Below are 19671 nucleotides of genomic sequence, written 5' to 3' on the forward strand. Positions count from 1 at the left end.
ACACCTATCAGACTGACCAAAATGACTGAAGGGGAAAGTGAAAAATATTGGAGGGGCTGTGGAAAAATTGGGATGTTAATTCACTGTTGGTGTAATTGTGCATGAAGTCAACAATTTTGGAGAGCAACCTGGAATTATGCCCAAAGACTTATTAAACTTTGACTCAGCAATACCAATACTAGGTCTATTTCCAAAGATGATTAGAGAAAAGAAAAAGAACCTATATATTCTAAAATATTTATGGCAGCAAAGAATGGGAAATTGTGGGGATGCCTGTCAATTGGGAATGGATGAACAAATTGTATATGATTGTGATTGAATAATACTGTGTTGTAAGAAATGATGAGCTGGTTGATTTTAGGGGGAAAAAAACATGGATAAACTTGCATGAAATAATGAAGAGCAAAATGAATAGAACCAAGAGAACATTTTACCAGCTATATTGTTTTATGAACAACTTTGAACAACTAAGTAATTTTCACTATAATAAATATCCAAATTTACTATAAAGGACATGTGAAGGAAGAGGCTATCTGCATCTAGAGAAAGAACTGATAAACAGAAATATGTATAGAATGATTTTACATATATGCATATACATATATGCATGTGTGTTTATACACACACAAACTTGTGTCTAATGGAAGCCAGTTGGGGGTAGGGGGAGGGAGGAAAAAAAAACATGATAATTTTGTAATGTATTTAAATGGAACAGTGAGTCGTACACAATAGATTTGCAGTTTCATGTGCAGTCATCTTTTTTTAAATTGTACTTTGTTATGGAAATGTTTTATTCCATAAATAAAAAATAAAAAAATAATTTTAAAAACGTAATTAAAAATTAAATTTAAATTTAAACAAATAAATTTTAAAAATCCATAGTGATCCTAATTATTCTTTCTTGGTAAGTGATCTTTATACTTATTTTGATAGTCTGTAGTATGTTTTCTTTATAACTGCAGTGTTATAGTTTTACTGTTTTGTCTTCTGTTCTTCCTCATCAGACTACTGATAATTTGTATTCTTGCCAGTTGTTTTAAGTAGTTTTATGGAAAAAAAAAGTTCTTTGACAGTTTCCTCAATATAGTATCTAGCACCCTCTTTTTCCTTCATTTTTTGGGATGTAAAGAACCTTTAGATTGTTGGGTCTCATTCTAGACCTTGGGTCCAGCACTTAGTTTTGCCTATTTTCTAATAGTGTGAATAATTCATTAAAGGTTCCGAGCTTGTATTCCCAGGTATTTCACATTGTGTGTCATTCTATTTTCTGAATATAGTATGTCTAGTTTGGATCATTTGTGTGAGTTTTTTTCTTAAATATTCTGTGATATTTTTCACACTGGTTATTTCTTTCATTATTCACCCCTCCTCTTTTTTACATCTTAATTATCAATTGATTTCTTTATGATTTTAACTTTATTTAAAATATTATTTTGGTTTTGTGATTTTTGTATAATTTCTGATTCTTGCCTCATATCCTTGAATATGCTATTTATCCCTTTGAGGATATCTCTGAAGAAGCCTTGTATAATTTCTTTTTTCCATCTGAATCAATAATTTCTAGTTTTTTCCAGTATATTCTTTGTCTCTTTTTTATTTAATTTTCTTGAGTTTTAGGTCATTTTTCTTCCCTTTTTTGTGGGGGGCATATAAGGAACCTTTTGTCTCTTGATCTCTTCACTCCAACATTTTGGATTAATATCTCTCTTGTATTGACAGTAAACTGCTTTGTGAGATTAAATTCTAGCTCCCAAACTAAACTAAACCCTTGAAGGCATCTGTTGCCTTTTATACTTTTAAATCCACACAGTAGATACCCTTTGCTCCAAATGTTTAAATTTAAAGCCTAAATAATAGGACCATAGTGAATGATCTCAATTAGCAGTGTTAAGGGCAGTGTTTAAGGTAGGAATCAAGAGTAAGGTTTAGGTGAAAGATTATTCCAATTATTCCTTCAATTACTGATTTCACATATGTTATAAACTGGCATAAGCAATGTCTTATCTTTTATTTATTTATTTATTTATTTTTAGCAATGACTTATCAAACTAAGGTGGGGATAATTCTACAGGTCATAATATGCTGGTACATCTGTCCAGAAAAGGAACAGAGTGTCACATCAAAGTATTTGATAAGGAAGGTTCAAGGATAATACCTACTAGCTAAGATTAAGTTATCTTTCCTTACATCATCTGGATCACTCATTTGCTCATGTCACAGTCCATGTTATCCATATTTACTGGTGAACATGCAATTTATCCCTTAGCAGATTAGAGATTTCTTGAAGATTGAACCTGTGTGATTTTTCATCTACATAATTCTAATACCTACTATAACATTCTATAGGAGATAGATGCTTAATAAATGTTTGCTGAAATGAATCAAAGAAAATAGAGAAAAAAAAATGTTTTCCTTGGGAATTCAGATTTGACTGGTAGTGTTGCCTGGGGATCAGTTTGCATCTTTCCCTACCATGGTATACAATCCATTCTCATGCATATACTGTACCACTGCTCACCCTTCCCTCCACTAAGCTTTTCCTTTTTTACAAGCAGGACAGTTTCCATTGCTTATGAGCAAGAATTAGTCACTTTAGAGTACCACTCCTTTTTTCATTTTCTCTCTTCATCTCAACTCACTTCTTTCTTTTCCTTTCACATCTTCCCTTTTCCTTATTTTTTCCCCATAGCCCAAGGAATCGCAAGATGATTGGGAGATCCAGAGTTTCCATTCCACTGTTTGTCAACCATGATCCCTGATGAGACAGTCCCCGAGAGCCCAGATGATAAAGGGGTGAAAGGAAGAATGATAACAACTAAAGACCTGACTTTGGTGTTCAGTGGCCTTTGAGAAGCTCTGATGATCAACTGATCACTATTTTTCTCTACAGCCTTCTCCTTTTTCATGTGCATTGGCAGATCAACTTTTTTAAAAAGAGCTTTGGTCAAAGAGAAAGAAATACTACTGAAAGTAAGAGAAGGATAGTTCTAAAACTGAAATTAAACCTTTTCTTTCCATTCTTAACTTAGTCATCTTTCCAAAGCAATTCACGAAGAAAAGGATTAATATGTTAACTTTAGTTGGCTTAGAAATTTAAAGGTCTTTGAGTTTTGTCTCCAAATGTCCTGCACTATATTAATCCAATATGATTTAGTTCTATTGTAGCTAAAAGATATGACAACAGACTTTAAATCCCTTTTCTAATGCTTCTGAGCAGGTAACAGTTTTCCATTTCCTTGGATTGTGTTTTATCTATTTATATCAAATGAAAAACACAACTAAAAGAAAATTTGGAGTTATTGTTTTCCTTTATAATAAATATGTTTTCAGGAATTGATACTTGGCATTTTTTTCTGGCTTTGCCCCAAAGTTCCAACTATCATAAGTGTTAAGGCTAAAATTCTACCTAGTCTAAAATATCTAATGAGTGGTCACCAATAAATTATAAGCTTTAACAGGAGTTAGGTTTTTAAGCATTTATTAAGGAGAATAAGAATTTGGTAAAGAGAGAGAGAAAGGCCTACATTCATCTATCTATTAAAGGGAGACTGCATTTCTAGTTCTGCTCTCCACCAGAGTCCACAGGAAAGAGCCAGAGTCAGAGCGCCAGGCTCCCCCCTCTTCCTCCCACAAGCAAAAATCACTTCCTGATGCCAAAGAAAAGATGCATGGTCTTGCCCTCAAAGACCTTCACCTCATGGGCAGAGCTCTTCTACAGTAAGTCTCCAGCAGGTGGCGTCATTCCAATCATTACATAAGGAAGGAAGTCTTTCTCAGATAAGAAAAATAAACACACATAAGCAGGAATTTCTGAACATTTTAGTTGCATTCTCAAATTTTAGAGGAATTTATGTTAGATGAAGCACTGAAGGAATGAATGACAGCACTTGGCTTTAGTGTTTAACTTCTCAAAATTCATAGGGCCACTGCCCTTGAAGTTGGGAGGACCTGAGTTCAAATCTCATCTCAGACACTTGCTATCCAGTTGGCTTAAACATCTGGAGCCATTTCCAGTCATCCTAATATATATCTTGCTACTGGGCCCAGATGGCTCTGGAAGAATGAGTAAGGTTCATGACCTTGCATAGCCCTTCATCACTTAATTCATTGCAAGTCATGATATCACATGGTCCTCTTTGAGGATGAAGGACAAACAACAACAACAACAATTTAAAGGGTTCATTTTGTCAAAACTTCCAAAGTACAAATCAAAAAATCTTTGTATAATTCATTTTGTTAAACTTTTCAAAAATTTATTCAACTGCAAATTGGTCTTTATTGCATTTGAAGTGAATGAGTTCATGATAAACTGTTGAAAATGAAATCAATACTCATGATGCATGTATTTAAAAGTACCTAAGATTTGTTTACTATAGATTTATGCTTTTATAAAATGTTCTAATTCTCTTTATCTAACTCAGAATAAACCTCCATAGACCCTAATGGCCAAGGACTAAACAAAGTCTGGTTATTTAAGGAAAAAGCTACCTTTCTAGAAGTAATTACATATGAACTTCATTTCCCAGACTCAAAGACAGAGACCAGTGTCAGAAACATGAAATGCCCTTATCTTCTTGATTAATGTTGTATGGGTATGTCCAACTATTGGTTTATATGTTTGAAATAATCTCTCCGTCTCAACATATTCACACACAAAGATACGTATCTATGTATCTCTATGTATATATACAGATATTCATAAATAATCTATTGGAGTTTTAGGCATTGACTCTTTTCTTTGAAACTGTAGACCTAATTAACACTGCACTATCATGATTCATCAACATTTCCCTTTTGAAGAGCCATCACAGTATAGGAGAGAGAGCACTGGATTTAGAATCTGAGGGCTGGGCATGAAATCCAATTCTTCCATTATGTGACTGTCAGTAAATTATCACCTCTCTGAGACCCTTTTCCTTTTATGTGAAAGAGGAGATGGGACTTGAACTCTATGGTCTCTTCTAGCTCTGAATCTATGACCTCTGTGAACCACAAAATTCAAGCTCCTCTTAATAACAACACAATTTCTATTTCTCTTTCACTAGATATACATAATCAATTTATAAGTAAGCATATACTGTATACCCTATTAACATATATTTCATGAATATATATTGTCATATATATTTTATATATTTTACTATAGTATTCTATTACAGTTTGTCTCATCTCTTTTCTAAATAAACGCTCTGACAGGTTACTGTGAACCAATTCTCTAATTGTTTGTCTCTATACAGTAGAGTATCTTACTTGTCATAACCATCTAAGCTTTTTTCCTGTTAGTGTTTCATGCTGTCCCCAGTGCCATCTGTTCGATCTCGCTATGCTATCTCCTCCATGCTTTCTTTGCTTCCTCTTCATTTTTCTCTCACTTCTCTACTTTGGAGCCTATGGGGCTTGGCTTTTATAATGATAGCCAGCCAAGCCAGCAAACTGTGTCTTCATTTCCTTTCAGGAAGGCAACCCTTCTACATCTTTTTCACTGACTTTGATGCTTGTGATTTAGGATATTTGGGAGCACCAGAATTCTGATTGCTGGTAAACCAGATATTACATTAGTAGACTTCTGTGGCTATCAGCAGGTATGATTAATTTCTTTTTTATTGTGCTTTATATTAAATTATCTATAGGTGTAATGGATTATAAGTAATATAAAATGAGTTATTGAAGATCCACTGTAGCTTTCATGTGTGCAGTAATGAGATGCACTATTATTTACAGTTTGCAAATTTATGTTCCTACAACTAAAGATTTCACAAAGTAGGATTGTTTCCTCTTCAAATATCAATTTATAGAGGCTTATGAAGAACTGATTTCTGCATTGGTACTGCTCTGTAAGTGTTTTTTTTCATTCTCAAATTTCAGGCTATTCATATAATCATTATACTGGAGAAGACCTTGAAAGGTCATTTTCTTCATTCTCCTACACAGGCTTCAGGCAGAACTACAACTGAAACACCCAGATCAGATGAGATTCTGTCCTTTTGTCTGTCAACTTGAGCATGGAGCACAATCTCCCTCAGTAAAAGAAGTGAAGATTCTGTAACTATTAGAGATATCCTCCCCCCACCCCAAATCAAGTCTTAATCTCACTCTAGGAAAGATATAAGAAAACTACCCCTTTCACATTTGTCTTCAGTAAATGATCAAATGATTTTTAGAGTTTCAAGAGTATTTATGAGTAGGTAATATAAAGGTTTGGCCTTTGGAAAAGTCAGTTCCCTATTACAAATTTTAAAATAGCATTTTGGGGTACATAATAGTCTATGAGTTGAGAGACCACAAACCAGTTACCTCTTATTCTCTGCTTTTATCTTTAAAATTATTATTTTTTCAATTATTAAAATGTATTTTTTCTACTTCCCATTGAGGGGAAATAGGAAAAAAACACAAAATTCCCATAAAACATGTCTACTCAAGCAAAACAAATTCTCACATTGGTCAAAAAAAAGTGTCATTCTGTACCTAAGTCCCTCTCTTCCAAGTAGCCTTATTCATCACTGTTCCTCTGGAACTGTGGTTGACCAGAGTTTTTAAGGCTTTGAAAGGTGTTTGTCATTTCAATGTTGTTGCTTTTACATAAATGTTGTTAATGTTGCTTACTGTACTCTCCATTTGTTCATACATACATATGTGTGTATATGTACATACACATATATACATACATCTTCCTTCGTTTCTCTGAAGCCATCCCTTTCACCATTCCTTTCCAGAATCAGCTTTTTCTTTACTAGTTCCTGAATACCTATAGATGCCTACATAGAAGCCAAGTTCTTGAATATAGAAAAGTAGCCATAAATTATGAGGTCCAGACTAAAGCATTATTTGAATAATCAATGAGTATATTTATTGAATTTATACTATGAGCTTAATAAGTGAATTTCTGTAGAGGCTGGAGACATAAAAGATATGATCCTTGCCCTTACCTTAGGTACCAGCAAATGTCAAAAGGGCATTAGTAGCACTAAGAACCCAAGTAACCCACAATAATGTGATGGCAAAAATGAGGTAAAAAAATGTTACTTCAGAGGTGGAATAGTGAACTATGTCTTCCCACTTCTATCAGAAAAATCAGGAACTATAATCACAAAATAAGGCATATGTTATCCATCATGACCAATGTTTGTTATATGGGAGGTTTCTGTTTTGGTGCTACCATGAAGTTGAGAGAGGGAATTTACTGGGAAGCAACAGTAATGTGGTATTTTTTGTTTGTTTTTTGTTTTTAGGGTTTTTTTGAGGAAAAATAAAACTTGCTTTTGTTAGGAATCCAGGTTTCCTTTGAAGAAGGTATTGCATATGTGATGTGACTTGTTCTTCCTTCCAGAATCATAGGAAATATACTCCACTAGAGAGTACAATGTTTCTCCAATTTGCAAGCCCTCTTATTGGACCCAAGGCACCGAAAAAGAAACTTTTCTTAACAGTAAATAAATAATTCCATCTGGTGTTAATAACTACAGTTTCAAAGCCTACTGCTCCAAAGTCCCCAAAGTTTGGGACATTTTGGACATTTCAAGAGTTTGATCTTTTGCCAGATATCCTGCACATCAGCCACAGAACCCACTGCTGGCATGAACTGCTCCTTTTTGTTCATCAGCTATCTGCAGATGGAAGTACTTAATTCTGGGTCTCAGTGTCTTCTTTATTCCATCCAGAGAGCTTGTAATGAAAAGATCTTGGGAGTTTTCTCACCATGACCTTTTCTAACAGTAAGTACCACCTCAAAGTTTCATATAAGCACATTCAGTTCCAAAGACTGTCCCACTAGCTGTTCTCCTAACTGATGTAGTTACTACCATGGCTATCACCCTTGCAGGAGCAAGATGAAGCACACAGGATAAGGAACAGAACAAGTATAAAAACTTGTACCGTATCAGGGGAGTAAGCCTCTCAGTGAGGTGAAAGCCAAACCAGCCCCCGTCACCCACAGCAGCTGTGTTGGCAAAATTCATGACCATGAATCCTGACATCCGGTCCCTGAATCAGCACAAGGGCAAGCTCCACGCTCCACACCACAACTTTTCATTTTTATTTTTTTTTTTGGTGGGGAAGAGTGATTGGCACAGGAAAAGCAAGAATGAGTAGACTGCAACCTACCCATCTTTTGAACTACCTTGTTTCTGTGCAAGGAACCATCATCCTTCTTGCCTCCCAGGTTCTCATTGTCCTCATTCTTCCCTCAACAATTTGAAACTGTCTTCTTTATAGCTCCTTGTGATGTCAAAGGCCAAATGTGATGATCTTTTCTCATTCCTTACACTTCTTCACCTCTATGTACAAAGTGACACTGGTGACTTCTCGTGGATGCTTGATCTTTCTTTTTGGGTTATCATAACATTCCCTCTCAGTTCCCTTGCTCTCTGTTTGGCTGTTCTGCAGTTTTCTTTGTTGGGTCATTATCTATACCATACCCTCTAAGGCTAATGTAGGAGTAGACCCTAAGTCTCTCTTCAGGTCCCTCTTCTTCCCTCTCTCTACATTCTCTCACTCTGTGTCTTAATCAACTCCCATGGATTTAATTGTAAAGTGTAGGCATATGAATCCCTCATATATCTATACAACCCCAAACGTATTCTTTAACTCCAGTCCCAACTCACCAACTAGCCATTGCACATTTCTTAACTGATGTTCCATAGGTATCTTAAATCCACTATAATTAAACCAGAATTCATTACCTTTGCCTCCAAATGCCTCCCCACTTCTGAACTTCCTATTTCTTCTGAGGGTAACACCATCTGCCAAGTCACCCAAGTTCACAATCTCATTGTCATATTTATTCCTCCCTCTTACTCATTCCACATATCCTTTCTGTTAACTTTGCTTCACTTATATATGTTCCCATGGCTCTACTCACTTAGTTACCAGCCAAGGTCAGGACCTCATCACCTCTTAAGTGATTCATTGCAAAAGCCCCCAAATTGGCCTCCAGATCTCACATCTCACCCCTTTGCAATATATGTCCTCCACCCCATTGCCAGTGACTTTCCTGAAGCGCAAGTCTGACACTCTGCTATTTTATAAATTTAATGTCTGTCTTTTGGCTCTGGGATGAAATATCATTTCACCATTATTTCATCTCATACCTTTTATTTTCTATTATTTATGTTTTATTATATACACATATGCGTATATGAACTTATATATGTGTGGAGAGTGGTATATGGATCAATGATTTCACTGGTATATGAGATCCTGTGATGAAAAAGCTCCCTCTGGGGCAGCTAGGTGGCACAGTGGATAGAGCACCGGCCCTGGAGTCAGGAGTACCTGAGTTCAAATCTGGCCTCAGACACTTAACACTTACTAGTTGTGTGACCCTGGGCAAGTCACTTAACCCCAATTACCTCACTAAAAAAAAAAAAAAAAAGAAAAGAAAAAAAAGAAAAAGCTCCCTCTACAAATCCAGGGATGTATCTTTTTTCACAACTTGTCTTCAAGTTGTTTAGAGTATTGGGAGATGAAAGAACTTGCCCAGAGTCACAGAGGTAGCATCTGTCAGAAGCAAGACTTCAATCCAGGTCTTGCTGGTGCCAAGGCCAGCATTCTAAGAGGCCAGGCTACCACTAGTATATTATTTGTAAACAAGTACATACACATACAGGAGTGGGGGGAAGGGGAAGGGGAAGAGGGGGGACTTAATTGTTTTTTCCCCTGATAGAAGTGTGACCAAAGACTTTGTGGACCATCCTTTTAGACAAATTCAAATATCCCTTAGTTTACTGTCATGAGGCACTGGAGCATATTATGTAAATTAATTCCCTAAAAGTTGAGCAAAACTCCACTGGGCAAGGGAGAAACAGTACCACAAATATACACATAGATGTACATATATACATACATACGTGTATATATGGGCATATACACATAATATACATGCCATAAGCAAATATCGTATGTGTATATATGATGTATGCATGTATATATGTATATAGTACACATATAGCTGGTTGTCTTATATAAATGTATATCTTCATTTGAATGTAAATGTATTTATACACATATACACACATACAAATGCTATGTGTATATATCCATACATACATGTGTGGACACGTGTATGTAAACACATACACATATATGAGATTTATATTCTAGTTCTGGCTCCAGGCTGTAAACTATTACAAGTCACAAGGAAAAAAATATATTGAGCTTCAAATTTTTTCTCCTCTGTTAAATCACTAGACAGGAGCAGATGATCTCTAATTCTGTCCCAGCTGTAAAATCCTATGCTTCAACAGTGCCTTGTCTCACCCTGGCTGATCAAGTTAATCTACTGCTTAAAAAAAGTGTTCAAGTGTTTTAAAATTGAATGGCAAAATATTAGAAGTCTACTATGTTATATTAGAATTAGGTTTTAACCAGTGGGAAGGCTCCTTCTTAATAATAAATAATACTATAACAATTTGATTTAAAACTACTTTCTAGGAGGCAGATTCTATCTCCTCCTTCCTTCCTTCCTGTTTTCTTCCCACCTTTCCTTTCTTCTGAATCCACCCCCAAACCCCGCCCTTGATCTTGAGTTCACAGTTTGATAGACACACTTTCCTGGTTTGGGGGCTGCCTAAATGATCAAGTGAACTACTTCTCATTACTTAGCACTATTCCATAACTGAACATGTGGACATTAAAATCCTTTCTGAAAGTCTCATAAAGGATTCCAATACCCACGAGAAATCAACCTGGACCATCAGTGACCTACATCGCTAAGGTTTATGGACATTACAAGTACCATTGATTAAAGCAGAGGGACAAGCCTTTTTCACTCCTTTCTGAACACTGATGTTTTATGAGTTTCTTTCAAACTTTATTGCTGATTTAAAAACCTATGACCAGTAAGAGTCAGCAGGACTGCGCACCCCAGGCCTGTAGCCTTTGAGCCCTTACTGGCCTGGCCAGCCTAGATAAGAGCTCTGTAGCACCTCATCTTCTTTCAAGTATCATTCAATCATTTACCAGGAAACTCTTCTCGCTTGGGGTTCAGGAACACAGTCAATCAATGAGAAACCAACCATTCTATAGATTATTCCTACTCACCTGGCTCACCTAAGGAACCATGGGAGGGGAATGAAATAGTGCCTACCCGATGCCAGGCACCATGCTGAGCAGTTTACAGATATATCATTTGACTCTCACAAGCCTTAAAACTATTGACTACTTAAAATGCTGAGGTTTTTTTCCCTAGGTTCAGAATTTATCTATTATAGAGGCTCTACTCCTACACCATCCCTGAGTCCTCTCTATCTCCTGGCAGAGCATTATACTCTTACATTGAAGGACCAAGGTATATGACTCTGAGATAAGGTTAAAGGAACCACAGGAAGGTAGATCTCAGGGGTAAAAAACCCAGAGTGGTACAGTCAAAGCATACTTATTTTGCCAATCATGAAGACCTGGATTCAAATATGTCTTCTGATACCATTTGCTGTATAAACATTGATAAGTCATTTAACTTCTCTGAGACTCTTTCCTGCAGAATAGAATATGCGTAGTACTTGCCCAATGGTAATGTTGGGAGGGTTCAAAGGATATAAAGTATATAAAGCAGTGCTCAAATTATTATTGCTACTTATTATTTTCTTAGTTTTGGAAGGGACCTTACATATCACTAAGTTCAATCATGTCATTTTACAGATGGAAAGACTAAGGCCCACAAAGGTTATGTCACTAGTCCAAAATCACACAGGTGATAAGAACCAACATCCAGGATACATTAATTCCTTTCCCATAGAACTAAGTCCCTGGCTAATTCTCTTTCTTTTCACTCCTACTCTTGCCCTCAAATTTGGGGATTTCTATGTGCATCCAATGTCCTCTGGCCAGCCTGGCCTCCTAATTCATCAAGCTCTCCAACTTGACGTGACCCATTTAGGATCTCAGCTGCCAATCTCTTCCCATTCCAATCCATCATTTATACTAATCCACCAAAAAAATTCCGAAGTCATAGGTCTGACCATGTTATTTCCTTGATCAAAAATCTCAAGTAGTTCCAAATTATCACTAGAGTAAAATATAAAATTTCTTAGCTTGACATTTAGGGGCCTGTTGCATTCTTGCCATAACCTACTTTTGTTTCTTTAGAAATTAAAAATTATTTTTTCAATCAATGTACATTTGTTTTCTTTCCCTTTCAGTTCCCTTCCCCAATTAAAAAAAAGGAATTTGTGATATACAGTCAATCAAGAGAAATTCCCCACATTACCACTGAGCATGTCAAAAATATATTTGTCATTCTGCAACTTGAGTACATGCCCTCTCTTTTACAAAGTGGGTATCATGATTGATTATCAGTCCCATAGGCTCAAGGTCACACAGGAAGCAAATCTCAGACAAGGACATAGACATTCTAATGGTGGTTGGTCCCTTCATTGTACATAGATCACAAATCTTTTAAAGCTATTTGTCTTCACAATGTTGTTGAAATTTTAAAAATGTTTTTTCCTTGCCTCCAGTCTATTTTTCTCAAGTTCATTCCTATATTCAGTATTCCAACCAAACTAGACTATTGTTCTTCCCCAAACCCACCATTTATTCTCTTGCTTCTGTGCATTTAACTTAAGAATTCCTATAGCTAGAAATATATTTTCTCCGTTTTTCACAAGTCTTCCTTTGAGGTTTAGCTCAGGTGCCACCTCATTTGTGAAATCTCCCCTGGTTCCTACAGTTCTTATTAGTAGTAACAACAGTAATATCTAGCATTTAGATAGTGCTTGATGGTTTACAAAACATTTTATAAATATTATCTCATGTCATCTATTGTATTCTATTATTATCCCTATTTTACAGATGAAGGAACTGAGGCTGACAGAAGGTAAGTGACTTGCCCAGAGTCACAGAGTTAGAAACCTGAGTTTAACTCCTACTTCAAACACTAAGCTTAGGGGGCAAGCAAGACACACTATAGTAGGATTACCTAGTTGTAGTGAGAAACATAGAGGTCAGGATTGGTATTGAAAGAGAGGCAGTATATAGGAAGCAAGGTTAAGTAATCAGATAGAGATCAGAGTACAAGAGAAGATGAGAAGGGCATTTATAAGAAGGCACGCAATATAAGAGAAAATATAGGCAAAGCAAATTAATCAAAGCTGAGTAGATCATCTGGACCCATAAGGGCTGATCTGCTTTTCCTTAGCTTGACCTTAATTCATATATATCACCCAATCATATCAGATCAACAAACGTTTATTAAGTATTTATTATGTGCCAGCTATTGTGCTAAGTGCCAAGGACACAAAGAAAGGCACACACAAAAAAATCCCTGGCTCCAAGGAGTTCATATTTTCAATATAAAAAGCAACATTCAACATACATACAGAGCAGATAGAAGGAGATAACACAGGGAAGGCATTAGGAGGTGAGGGTAGAGGGGCTTGAAAACATTTCTTGAAGAAAGTAGGAGTTGAGGAAGGAAAGAATTCAGGTAAGGCAAAAGGTAAAGGTGAGCACAGAGAACATTCTAAACATAGGGGACAGTCAATGGAAATGGATGGCATCAGGAGATAGGAATGCTGCAAGTGAGGAACAGTAAGAACTCCAGTGTCTCTGATAACAATACAGGGAGAGGTTCAAAGTGTAAGAAGATTAAAGAAGTAAGAAGGGGCAAAGGTTGTCATTGGCTTTAAAAAGTTAAACATGTTTTTCTATTTGATCCTGGAGGTAACAGGGACATCCCCTCAATATAGAGGAGTCACAGTCAGACCTAAACTGGCTTTGGAGGCAGAAGAGACATCTCATTAAAGACCTTAACTTCTCAGAGGAGAAAAGTGTGGCAGAGATGGCTGAGGTGACTGGCCTAAGATCACACAGTTAGTAAGGAAGCATTTGACCAAAGATCTTCTAAACTCTCATCCAGTGATCTTGCTATTGTACCATGGCACCTGAAACTTAGGAATCAGGGTGAAAAACACTTTCCAAGTTTCCAGAAACTTACAAACTCATCACCCTCTCATTGTCCTAAAGGATCCTTTGTTATTTCATGCACATGCATTTCTCTCATATCTTCAGTATTTCTCAATAAAGTGATACTTGGATTCGGACTTTCAAAGGGATCATTCTTTTCTGGCTTGCCTGCTGTGATTATATGTAGATGACTACAGACACAGACCACAGCAGAGCATATTAAATAGGTATTTTTTAACTAAAAGGATTAAAGAATTTGAAAATGTGGAGGAACTTTATACATCATCTCATTTGAATGGCTTCATTTTCTAGGTAATTAAGTTGGGAGCCAGAGAGGTGAATTGACATGCTCAAAGTCACAAGAGAAAATTATTGCCAGATTTAGGACTAAAAAGCAAATCTTTCCTCAAATTCCCACTCAAGTGTTTTTTCTGCTTCATCATTCCAGGAGCCAAACTGTTAAAATTATTCATTAATATAGTCATCTTTCATGTATGTATGTATCTATGTATGTATGTATCTATCTATCATCTATCTCAAACTATTCGCAGGTGCTATTAGTGACTCTCTTGTCACTAATAGCACCTATTTTCTTTTCTTTTTTTTTCTTTTTTTTTTTTTGCAGAGCAATGAGGGTTAAGTGACTTGCCCAGGGTCACACAGCTGGTGTCAAGTGTCTGAGGTCACATTTGAACTCAGGTTCTTCTGAATCTAGGGCCTGTTTTATCCACTGCGCCACCTAGCTTCCCCTAGCACTATTTTTCATTTGTAGATAATCATTGTATCATACTTTATAGACAGACAAAAACATTTTCATTTCTCCTCATGCCTAAATTACTCCCTGGGAAAAATATTTTTACAGACATCAAGATTTTATATGTAGTATCCCCACTGGGCTACTTCTGATTTTTATGCACAGGCTACATGCCCTGGAGGACAAGTATCCCAAGTTCAAAGTACTTGGTGGGCCCACACTCAAAAATTATAGTTCGTGAACTCCCATGGGTGAATTTACCTTTAAAAGCCATCCAGGGGATAGTTAGGTCAAAGAAAAGATATTTACTGAGATGGCACTTTAAGACCAGCTATAAGGCATATATCCCATAAACCTGAGGCATACTCCCCCAAAAATGCATACAACATCAGTAGGAAGAGTTAGAATATATATAGGGTATACTAGAAGAGAAATACACATATTGGGAACAGGCATGGCTAAGGGAAACCATATCTCTGATGAGGCAGGGCCTCAATGCTATTTCCCTTCTTGTGAAATCCTCATGCTACTCCTCCTGGGACACAAAATCTCTACTGAGCATTTTGCTCACCTGGATTCCCTGTGTCTTCCCTTCTCAGAATCTTGTTTTGAAGATCTTGGATCTATTCTTTCTTAATTATGTATGCAGCTGTACTGTCCTGGGACTTCCCTGGGTGAGTGTCTCCTTGTGGGTGAATAGTTTTGCTTCAAGATGCCGCTGCCAATGAGAGAAAACTGCAGAGAAATTTCCTGTGCTCCAAGTCCTAAGTCCCAGGTTCTACTTCTAAAGCTCTCTCTCTTCTTAGGTACAAGAGCTCTTGCTTTGCAGAGCTATTTCCTGCCTCTATCCACTCTCTGGAGACTATCTTGGTTTTTAAAGACCATCAGGGACAAAGCTGGTATTTTGGCCAGCCAATGACCAACCATCCTATAACTCTATCCAGTCTGACTCAAGGACCCTTATGAAGGTTTAATGGGGTCTAAACACTTCCCTATATTGCAAGATCGAAATACTTTACTGAGCCTGTGAGCTTCTCTGTACATTTAAAAAATTTAAACAGCACTTTATGTTCTCTCTCACTTTCTCTTTATTCTGTAATTTCATCAAGGATGATAAGGGGACATCAGTTATTCACAGTCTTGTCAGCCAGACTCAGTCCCCTGAGCTAGACCCAGAGTCAGGATGACTTGAGCTCATGCTCAGCCTCTGACATATATTGGCTGTGTGACTGTAGACAACATGCTTCACTTCCAAGTTCTCTAGCAACTCTCAAAGACTAGAAATTACAGTGTGTGTTAAATGGGTTAAAGGAATTTCCTCACTTTGAACTTCCCTACACCAAAGAAATTTTAATTCTCATCTAAAACCAAATCCAAGACAAAAGTATAACTTAAAAACAAGCAAACCCAAGTCCTTCCTAACTGCTCTTTTTCTTTGATCTCCCATATCCATATGTATCTTTTATAACTAATGTCACATTACCAGAAGGTGCTGAATAAAGCTCACAAAGATCAGTTTCTACTGCCTTAAAATATAATTTTGCTTTTCTGAGTGCCGGAAAGATAGAAAAATGAATACTCAGCAGTTGAGATCTTTTCTCTTGGCTACCATTAAAGCTCCCCCTGGTCTACTCAGCAGACTTCCTAGGTAAAATTGGTTCATTTTTACAGTTCATCTCAACATAACTCTACTATTCTGCCTGTTATATTCATTGAAATGCACATTTTCCTATTACTCTACTTCAGGAAAGGGAACCATCCCGACAAAACACTTATTGAACCTTCAATTCAATATCCAAAATACCACTTACCCATGGTATACACAGAGATAGCGAGATATGTAATATCATATCATGCCTTACACAGAGGTAGAGAAAGAGAGGTAGAGAGAGATCTGGGCTTGGCATGATAACTTAATAGACTTTAAAAAATTTGTTATATAGGGGCAGGTAGGTGGCACAGTGGATAGAGCACTGGCCCTGGAGTCAGGAGGATCTGAGTTCAAATCCGACCTCGGACACATAACACTTACTAGCTGTATGACCCTGAGCAAGTCACTTAACCCCAATTGCCTCACTAAAAAAAAAAAAAATATTTGTTATATGACCTATATTAGGGGAAGTAACTTTCTGTTTGTTGTTTTTTAACTTTATTGTGTGCCTTTAATATCCTGGGACACTGCACTAAACACACACACAATGAGTTTCTGAACCTCTAGAGATTTACACTTAAGAATTACTGGTCACATCATGCCCATGATACTGTTTCCACCAGTGTCCAAACTCTGAATAAGGTTAATATTGCCAATTATTCTCAATATCAAGTACTTCTTCCAAAACCAGTGCAATCTAAACAATGCATTCATTAAATGCGGGGATTATTTTGTCTCCGTCCCTCTGTCATTCAGCTTTGCAAGTGTGTTTTGAAAACTCAAATATTACTTCATGTAAGACCTACAGCAAAATCCTTCATTCAGTGACTAATTTTCCAGTTTGTGGATTATTCAGACTCGGGTTTCCAGGCTTTATAACAGTGGTAAAAGCAAGCAAACAAACAAACAAAAAACAAGGGATTCTCATGTAATTACAAATGTAAAGTGAGATAAATTGGCACTTACAGTTATGGCAGGTGGCCCCGCTGTATCCTGTCCCATCACAAGTGCACTTGAAGCTGTCCCAGGTTTGGGAGCATTTACCACCATGCTCACAGTGATTGGGCACACATCTGTCAGAACAAGAGACAAACAAAAATGAACTCACCAACAAACAAGATTTATGAATGGCCAACTTCCAAGCTGCCTGGGCAATATATCATTTCAATGCCAGTTTGCCTTACTGGAGCAATTAATCCTTGTTAGTTTAAGCAGATTAATATGATTCATGATGGAAGGTGCCAACTGTACAAAAGATGATGTATCACAGGTCTGATGTTTCCCAATTTTGAGCAAACAGCAGAAATTAACAAACTGTTGGGAGATGAATTTGCATAAGAGAGGTCGAAATTTATTCTTATCTTTACACAAAGGAAAATACTTGTTCTGTCATTCTCCTGGGAGGAAGATGGAGATAAGCTGCCTTGCATGTCTATGGTATGTTCTAGAGTAAGACTAAGCTAGTCATAGCAAGTCAAGTTTCTGTAACACAGGCTGTATCAAGAGGGTTGATACCATTCTCACCTTACTAAAGCCATTATAAACCTATTAGTTAATAGAAGCCACAAGAAGCAAGTCTACCAGTGGAAGTTCTTGGAGTGATATCATATGCCAGACACCCCTTGGCAAAACTGTGTGGAAGCTGTAACTTATTTTTGATAAATCCATCTTCTTTTATACCACCCCTTTCTTCTTTTGTAGTCCTTTATATTAGGGGGGGGCAATGAGGGTTAAGCGACTTGCCCAAGGTCACACAGCTAGTAAGTATCATGTGTCTGAGACTGGATTTGAACTCAGGTCCTCCTGAATCCAGGGCTAGTGCTTTATCTACTGCACCACCTAGCTGCCCCTGTCCTTCATCTTTTGAATTCATTCAACAAAGATGGTGACAGGGGAAGGATATTTACCCATAAACATTAGAGTGAATGTATTCATTAATTTAAACGTGCAACAAATTCAACAAATATTTATTAATTATTAATATTTACTAAGAACTAGCTCTGTGTAAAAGCAGAGCATCAGAATAGAGAACTGGGCTTAGAGTCAGGAAGACTTGGATTCATATCCTACCTTTAAGCCTTGCTGTCCATGTGATGCTGGGCAAATCCCTTATAACCTATGTGATACAGTCTACTGTCCAGGACTTAAATACTACGTCACAAACTGCTTCAGATCCGCTGGAAATCAAAGACCTCTTTCATGTTTACAAATGCATTAAACATTACGTTGAGAGAGTTGCAATATACAGTCCCATATTGAACAAGATCAAACAATAGACTATAAGTAATGCACTTAACACATTACCTGGCACAGAGTAGTAATTTAACAAATATTCATTCAAATTCATTCTCTCTCTCTCTCCCTTCCTCCCTCCCCCTCTCTCTCTCTGTCTGTCTCTGTCTCCTCCACCCAAGCAGGCAAGATGAGATATCATCTATCTCACTATAATATCAATAAAGCAGAATATGGAATAAGCCTAAGATGGATACAAGGTGTCAAAGGAATTCATGGAAGGGACACATCACACAGGGTTGGCAGGTCACAGAAAGCTTTCTGAAACCAGTGGCATTTGGTCAGATATTTGAAAGAAAAGCAAGACCAAACCAGGTAATGAGATTGAAGAGGCAGTATTCTGGGCACAAGGAAATAAATGCATAAGTAAAGGTACACAAGAGATAGAGCCAGAGCTGTGTTTGTAGAGCAACAGACACAACAAAATTTAGAAATGGAAAGGACCTTCAAGATCCTTTGATTTTCAATTCTGTTCAGGAATAAACATTAGATATGCTATAATGCAGATTCTAAAAAGAAAAAAAAGGGCATATCTTTGTGATGCTTTACATATAATATACCATGCATGGAGGATACAACAGATAACATTAAAGGTTCTGCCCCCAAAGATTAATGATATGGTTTAATATGTACAAAAATAGAGAATGGGTGCAGAGCAAAAGATAAAGTACTTTCCAGAGGTCGAGAACACTAACAAGTGGGAGAAGGTGGAATGAGCAGTAAACACATGTGTGGCAGATGGTGCCTCAGTTTTGCTTTGAAGGAAGCTGGGAAATGCACAGGGGTGAAGAATGTGTAGAGAATGCATTACAGAAGTGAAGGGCTATCTGTGCCAAAGCAAAAGCAGGACATACGAGGAGGAGTAGTGCTGACAGGCTAGTTTATGAGTGAAGGGGAGTAACTTGAAATAAGAGAGATGAGAAAGGAAGCACACAATGGTGAAGTGATTTGTCTAAGACCCCACAAATAGTAAGTGGGAGAGTCAGGATTAGAATCCATCTCCTTTCGCTCCTAATTGAGTAGATCAGTGATTCTATTGCCTCACAAGCTCCTTGAGTATAAGAACTGGTTTTTG

General features: G+C 37.0%; 1 protein-coding gene across 1 annotated transcript in view; it reads right to left on the reverse strand.

The window, feature by feature from the left end:
* CNTNAP2 (contactin associated protein 2) overlaps positions 1-19671 on the reverse strand; it is a 2668322-nt gene that overhangs the window by 1007621 nt on the left and 1641030 nt on the right. The window contains exon 11 of the mRNA XM_043968036.1: positions 17271-17377. Coding sequence (XP_043823971.1) covers positions 17271-17377 — 107 coding nt within the window. The remainder of the gene's footprint in view (positions 1-17270; positions 17378-19671) is intronic.

This window comes from Dromiciops gliroides, chromosome 5 (genome assembly GCF_019393635.1).
Source record: "Dromiciops gliroides isolate mDroGli1 chromosome 5, mDroGli1.pri, whole genome shotgun sequence".
In the NCBI taxonomy this organism is placed as follows: domain Eukaryota; kingdom Metazoa; phylum Chordata; class Mammalia; order Microbiotheria; family Microbiotheriidae; genus Dromiciops; species Dromiciops gliroides.